Here is a 7,720-nt window from a genome sequence, read left to right on the forward strand (position 1 = left end):
ATTACCCTGGGCCCCAATGGGAGGAGGGCCTTTGAAAAGCTTTAAGAAAAGAAGTTTGGTTTTGTTTGCAAGTTTTTGTTTCTCAGTAAGGAGTGGCTTAATTAAATAAAAGTTGGCTGAATAAATCAGTTTATATTAAGAAAAATAGTGAACGCTCTCTGAGGCCCCTCTCACCCCTTTGAGGTACAAAATGGTTTAGTCCACCCGTGCACAGGGATTTGAATGAGTGCTGCTGGAGCACCAACCCACACTGCCATGCCAGAGAAAATCAAAATCAAAGAAAGGAAGGAAGGAAGGAAGGAGGAAGGAAGACAAAGAATGGAAGAAAGAAAGAAAGAAAGAAAGAAAGAAAGAAAGAAAGAAAAGAAAGCCAGGAAGGAAGGAAGGAAGGAAGGAAAAGAATTGAAGAAAGACAGGAAGGAAGACAAAGAATGGAAGAAAGACGGGAAGGAAGGAAGGAAGGAAGGAAGGAAGGAAGACAAAGAAAGAAAGAAAGAAAGAAAGAAAGAAAGAATGAATGACAGAAGGACAGAAAGGAAGGAAGGAAGGAAGGAAGACAAAGAATGAAAGAAAGGCAGACAGAATGAATTAAAGAAAGACAGACACAAAGACAGAAAGAATGAAAGACAGACAGAAAGAATTAAAGACAGAAAGAAAGACAGACAGACAGAAAGAAGGACAGACAGAAAGAATGGAATACAGACAGAAAGACAGACAGAATGAAAGAAAGAAAGAAAGAATGAAAGAAAAACAGAAAGACACAGAAAGAATGAAAGAAAGACAAAGAATGAAAGACAGACAGACAAAAAGAATGAAAGAAAGACAGACAGAAAGAATGAAAGAAAGACAGAAAGAATGAAAGACAGACAGAAAGACAGACGGAGAAAAAAGAAAGACAGACAGACAGAAAGAAAGCCAGACAGAAAGAATGGAAGACAGACAGAAAGACACAGAAAGAATCAAAGAATGAAAGACAGAATGAAAGACAGACAGACAGAAAATGAAAGAAAGACAGAAAAAATGAAAGAAAGACAAAGAATGAAAGACAGAGAAAAAATGAAAGAAAGACAGACAGAAAGAATGAAAGAAAGACAGAAAGACAGACGGAGAAAAAAGAAAGACAGACAGACAGAATGAAAGACACCGAAAGAAAGACAGACAGACAGACAGAAAGAAAGACAGACAGAAAGACACAGACAGAATCAAAGAAAGACGGACAGAATGAAAGACAGACAGAAAGAATGAAAGAAAGACAGAAAGAATGAAAGACAGACAGACAGAAAGAATGAAAGAAAGACAAACAGAAAATGAAAGAAAGACAGAAAGAATGAAAGACAGACAGACAGAAAATGAAAGAGAGACAGACAGAATGAAAGAAAGACAGAAAGAATGAAAGGCAGACAGAAAGAAAGCAAGGAAATGGAGAGAAATCAGTCTTACTATGGAAAAATAAAAATTCAAAAGGTCCATGAGAGAGACATTGAACAAGAGAGCAACGCCAGGCTGCCCACGGAGACCGCTTATGCATAGGGCCCAGAATTCGGAGCTACGCCCCTGTATACAGTGGCCCAGGACAGATGAACCAAACACTGGCTCTAGATGTGGCCACTTGCATTTGTGCATCGGCCACTGTCGTTCTCCTGCAGCTTGGCACACTAGTAATCTGCAGTGTATTACATTGAAAAAGTAACCCTTCAACATATGAAATGTCTGAGGTGTCCATCTTTTGTACCTGATCCAGACCTGGTTGCCAAATGTGTGTAAAAGTTGATAGCACAGCCTCTTGTAGCATCACAAATTCCTTTTAGGGTCAGCTGATGCACAAGATTGAAAGTTGGAGGAAATCTTTTGTTCTATTTAAGTGGTTTAAGTCTCCTGATGAGGCAATATGGACACTTAAATATTTACAAATATATATACAGAATTTGTTTGCCTTATTTATGACTCTATGCTCTGTCCATAAAGATCACAGCAACATCATGTAAAACACACTCATTTCTTTCCCCTCTGTCCTACAGGTGATTCTAACTGGGTCACTGTAGCCACTGGAGTTGTTGACTGCTACTACAACGTCACAGAGCTACCACCAGGTGGCACCTTCAGGTTCCGCGTCACCTGTGTGAACAAGGCAGGACAAGGACCATACAGCAACTGCTCTGCTCCTGTCAGCCTGGACTCAACAGGTAGTTTATACACGGTCAGAATGTAAATTAAAAAAGAATTACAGACAGACTGGAATAGTACTGTATATTTTCAGGTCATTATTTATGGTTGTATGTCTGTTTTCACAGCTGGAGGAGCTTCACCTGTTGTGGCAATTGTAAAAACAGCCCCAGCTCCACCAGTTGTCACCTCCTCAGTGACCGTGCCTTCACTCAGACCAGCCCAGAACAGCGCTCCCAGGATAACTGTCTCCACCATCACCTCCACAAAAGACGCAACCTCCCCTGCTCCTCCACCTACAGCACCTAAACCAGTGGTCACTCCCACCCCTCCACCCTCTCTACCTTCCAGCCCAGGCACAACCATGGAAGACACTCAGAGGCTAAGCTCCTCTCTTCCCTCCTCACCCACTGTTAAAGCACCTCCACCTTTTGTCCTCCCCAAACCCCAGAGTCCAATAAATGTTGTGTCTCCTATGACCCAGACCCCACCAGTATCACCGCCACCCATTCTTGTAACACCACCATCGACCCCGACTAAACCAGTGTTGGCTTCCGTGCCCACATACATCCCCACAACCACCATCACTGCACGTGTCACCCCGACACCTGTCTCCTTTTCCCCACAAGTGCTCCAGGCCTCTAGCCTGAGTCCCATTGGTGACAGGACCAGTGCCCCCACCGGAGGCACCCCATCAGGACGCGCTATGACCTCCACGGCTCTACGACAGGGGGTGCCACAGAAACCGTACACTTTCCTGGATGAGAAAGCCAGGTGAAACACATACTGACCTTTAAGGGAAAGAACAAAATGGCTTTAAATCATAGAATACATTGTGGTTAAACCAGTGTTTAAGGCTTTTTTCAAGTAACGTTTTTAGGTTACGGTTTTGACCTGAATTGCTATATGATGAAAGCAACGACTAGTCCAAGTTGAACTGATTATTTTTTATTTTAGTTGAACAATTTGTGCACTGGAGGATTTTACTCAACAGATTTGATGTTGCGAGTCTGTAAAACTGGCAATGAAACCTGCACTAAGCTGATTCACATAAAAGAAGCTAATTATTCCTGCTTTTTATGCACTGTTTTATCACCAGATGGTCTGAACGCACTTTCAGAGCTCCCACCATGCTGAAACTGTTATTCTGGGGAAATTTGCATGGGTTTGTGTCACTTAAAATGGTTGAATTTAACTTATAGTCAGTGTCAGTACAAACTTTTGGCTTTTCGGGACTTCAATTTGAAAATATGCACTTCCCAGCAACCATTAAAAAAATTCTATGCGTCAAACCCTGGTTCATATCATACAGAAAGATAAAGAATAAGAATGATATGTTGAGGTTGTTTTGTTGTTGTAATACTTTCATATGTTTTTTTGCCAGGGGTCGTTTTGGAGTCATCCGAGAGTGCCGCGAGAACGCCACAGGCAAAATCTACATGGCCAAGATCATCTCCTACAACCAGGAGAACAAGCAGGAAGTCCTGAAGGAGTACGAGATCCTGAAATCCCTCCACAACGAAAAGGTCATGGCTCTGCACGAAGCCTATGTCACGCCGCGCTACCTGGTGCTGGTGTCGGAGTACTGCACCGGCAAAGAGCTGCTGTACAGCCTCATTGACAGGTACGAGGGTGGACATGTCACCTTATACTGAGACACAAACTCAGACAGGCTTACATAGCAGGAGGGCAGAGAGGAGACCTTGATCTTCTTAGATGCAGTTCATTTGGTGGGTTGAATCAAAATGACTAGTTTATAGAAAGACTACTTTAATTAAACTTTTCTGTTGATAGTGAAACCATGTTTTTACTTAAGCTGCTTTAATTTAGTGTTTCAGTGAAACTTTATTGATGTTTATGATTTTTAATGATTCGAAATTTTGAATTCAAGTGTAAGTGCACATATAAAAGCAGAGTGTATTCAAGATTTAAGATGTTTATTTGTCTCTCTGGTTATACAAGAACAGTTGTGTGAAATGCTTTTTGCAGATAAACATAAAAAGACACAAAGTATAATAAGAAATATATAATAACAAAATGTAGGAAGCAATAGGAAATATATATATATACACATTCAAGGCAAATAATAATTACAAAATTAAGATCGAAAAAATATATATGATGTGTTCAATTATTCCCCAGGAAAATTCAAAAATATGAATTTTAATTATATTTATATATTATGTTGACTGTATGGTTGGATGAAGTTGGTGATTATAAGCTGTAGTACAATTATTTTCATACAGATTTTTAATTTATTTTTATTTCTATGTATTTCTTTTTTTTGTTTAATTTTTTATTTATCTTGTCTATGTTTTTACAAAAAAACCCCCATTTTTACAGTAATAAATAAATCACAAATATTGGGAGATGTAACCAAAGAAGTATTAATGTATTTAGGGAAAGCTGCCACAAATATATTGCTCACACTTTTCCAGTTTGAGGAAATATGAAAAAAAAAATAATTAAATTAGAAATGAAATATGACACTTAGGGTTTAGTTTTTCTTTAGCTGAGGAAAATCTCATAAAAGCTTTCCTTAGTCAAGGAAAGACGTTAAGGCATTTACTGAAAGAGATTTTACAGCAGTAAAGTTCCACTGTTACCATGGAGACCATTTGTTTGCTTGTGATAGCGCAGGCTACCTGTTGTTGCACCTAAGTATCCTCTCACAAAGTCGACCTGATAGTAAAAAAAAAAGTGGCAGAAGATAAGAAACCATGAAACCAAATTGGTTGGAGGAAGAACAAATCATACTTCTGGAGGAATTCAGTGAAAGAAAGAACAAACTGAAAAGTAAATTTGACCTGAAATTAACAGCAAACACGAAGCAACGAATGTGGGTGGAAACTGCAATTTCAGCACCTCTTTTTTTCCTCCTCTTGATAGGTTCCGTTACTCCGAGGATGACGTGGCTGGTTACCTGGTCCAGATCCTCCAGGGAGTCGAGTACCTCCACAACCGCCGCGTCCTCCACTTGGACCTCAAGCCCGACAACATCATGGTGACCAACCTCAACGCCGTCAAGATTGTAGACTTTGGAAGTGCTCAGAACTTCAACCCCCTCAGCCTCAAACACCAGAATTCAGGAGCAGGAACGCTGGAGTACACGGGTGAGGACGAGAACATTTGCTGACTAATCTGACTTCTTTGATGCACACACATTGTTCATTGTTGTTTTTTTTCTAACTCCAGCAGTTAGGCAAACTCACTGTTTATGTTCCATAGATCCACTAACCCCAATATTTAATATTTCTAAATTTCCAACCTTAAATGTGATCCAAGCTCCTGAGATGGTGAAAGGTGAAGTGGTTGGTCCTCCTGCAGATGTTTGGACTGTTGGCGTTGTCGCCTACATTATGTAAGTGTAACGTTCCTTTGGAATTCACTTCGCTTTATTTCACATCACATAAGTAACCTTTACCTTTAGGTAATGGAAAGAAAGTAGACGAGCTGGAGGTGGCAGAGTTGAGGATGCTAATATTTTCATTACGAGTGATGAGGATGGACAGGATGAGGAATATTAGAAGGACAGCACAGGTGACACGATTTGGATACGAAGCAAATGAGGCGAGATTGAGATGGTTTGGGCACATGCAAAGGAGGAATGCCAGGTATATTGGGAGACAGATGCTTAAAGATGGAGGTGCCAGGCAAAAGGAGAAAAGGGAGGCAAAAGAGGAGGTTCATAGAACAGGAAGAGATGGACTGATGATTTGCTGATGATTTGTTGTGAGTATTACATCTTTTAATTTCCCTTTGGAACCTTGTTTTTTTCTGTGTTTACAACCAGGCTTAGTGGTCGACTGCCTTTTGAAGATAAAGACCCTCTAAAAGTTGAATCCAAAATCCTGATGGCGAGGTATGACCCGACAAAACTGTACCCAAATGTGTCCCAAAGTGCCTCCGCCTTTCTCAAGAAGATGTTGAGCAGTTACCCATGGTGAGTGTCAACAAACTTAGATTTTAAGCCTTGTGTAGCAAAGAATATACAATGTGTATTTCTGCGTGTATTCTCAGGGCCCGTCCGAGCACACGAGACTGCTTCACACAAGCCTGGCTGCAGGACTCCTATCTAATGAAGCTGAGGAGACAGACTCTCACCTTCACCTCGGGCCGACTCAAAGAGTTCCTGGTGGAACAACAATGCCGCCGCACAGAGGGTGCCACCAAGCACAAGGTGCTGCTGCGCACCTACCAGAGCTCACCCCAGTCCCCGGCGTCTGGGACTCCGCCGCATGTTCCCAGCCCGAAGTGAGATGCAGCAGCACACATGAGTTTGAGTTACATCTGCCATATAACCCCTCTGTGAACCACTGCTGCATGAAAAACGTCAGCCGGCCTAATGAAGCACAGGTTATGGCACAGGGGACAGACAGACAGCTGGATATAGATAAATATCCAAAGAAAAGACAGGAGTCCATGTGTTGTCTTGGGAGACTTCAACATTCAACACTAATAGGATTCTGAGAAGTAAGAAAAACACAAACAGAAGTAGAAGCAGACCGCCGTGACGTGTGTATTGAATATATGATAACTGCTCAGAAGCTTTTAATCTACTGAAAGGACACGGGATGTTCTTTGGTTTTCTTTGATTGATTGCACCATTTCTGTGAATTCTGAAATTGCACATTAATATTTGGTTTCGATAAACATCCGTCTCCACTCTGCACGATCAGCCTGGAACATTATTAGCGTTTCTACTGCGCAACCTTGTTTTGTCACTAAACTTAGTAGTAAACAACTCATGTGAATGTACCATGATTTAAGCTGCTAACTTATTTTTGCATTTACTTACACATTTTAAAACTCAAAACCAAAAATATTCTTTTTTTTTTTTCTTGAAATTGTTTATTTTTTTCATGTTAATTTATTTGCATGTGTGTGTGCGCGCGCGCGCGCGAGCATTTTTGATTCACTTTTCGGATTAGCACCGAGGCAAAAAAAATTAAATAAAAATAAGGAGTGTCTTTGTGATTGGTGTTAAGATTCACACGATAAAAATGAACTATTTTAAGCTGAGCTAGGAATTTTTGGTACTTCTTGTTCTGTGGTTAAAACTGAACTCTTAACTGTAATAAGCAGTCTGTAATGTAGATAACATTTTACTTGGAAAAGTCATACACTGGTAAATTGCTGTGGTTTCTCAGTATTACCCATCGGTTGGTCAGGTTGCTTCAATCATGATCACCCAGTCAGTGCCTAAATCGGATTAATATCCAAAATATTTATCTTGTAAATGTGTCTCCATTGGTACTTATTCACAATTGATTAATTATTTGAACAAAGCAAAAATTTGACTGCAATATTTGGACTTTACAGCAACACAGATGCATATAGATTCTTACATACACGCAGACATTTCTACATTCATACACACAGCACATGCAGTCCTTGTAATATTAGAACGTCTTGTGTATTGCTCTATCACAGTGTTCCTTTTTGTATGAATTTGGATGGTTGAAGATTTGTAAATGTACCAATTTGCGGTGTTTATATGTGGAAAAAGTTGAAGATGTTTTTATGAGATAGTATGTAATAAACTATTGATACAATT

At 40.2% G+C, this 7,720-nt stretch overlaps 1 protein-coding gene across 6 annotated transcripts in view; it reads left to right on the forward strand.

The window, feature by feature from the left end:
- Positions 1 to 7,720, forward strand: part of spega (striated muscle enriched protein kinase a) — a 90,501-nt gene extending 82,781 nt beyond the window's left edge. For all 6 annotated transcript variants that reach the window (XM_049570263.1, XM_049570266.1, XM_049570265.1 and 3 more), the window contains 7 exons: positions 2,019 to 2,183; positions 2,292 to 2,937; positions 3,548 to 3,787; positions 5,053 to 5,276; positions 5,449 to 5,524; positions 5,957 to 6,106; positions 6,184 to 7,720. In XM_049570263.1, the coding sequence (XP_049426220.1) occupies positions 2,019 to 2,183; positions 2,292 to 2,937; positions 3,548 to 3,787; positions 5,053 to 5,276; positions 5,449 to 5,524; positions 5,957 to 6,106; positions 6,184 to 6,421 (1,739 nt within the window). In that variant the 3' untranslated portion in view covers positions 6,422 to 7,720. The remainder of the gene's footprint in view (positions 1 to 2,018; positions 2,184 to 2,291; positions 2,938 to 3,547; positions 3,788 to 5,052; positions 5,277 to 5,448; positions 5,525 to 5,956; positions 6,107 to 6,183) is intronic.

The sequence above is a fragment of the Epinephelus fuscoguttatus genome, linkage group LG24 (genome assembly GCF_011397635.1).
Source record: "Epinephelus fuscoguttatus linkage group LG24, E.fuscoguttatus.final_Chr_v1".
NCBI classification, from domain to species: Eukaryota; Metazoa; Chordata; class Actinopteri; order Perciformes; family Serranidae; genus Epinephelus; species Epinephelus fuscoguttatus.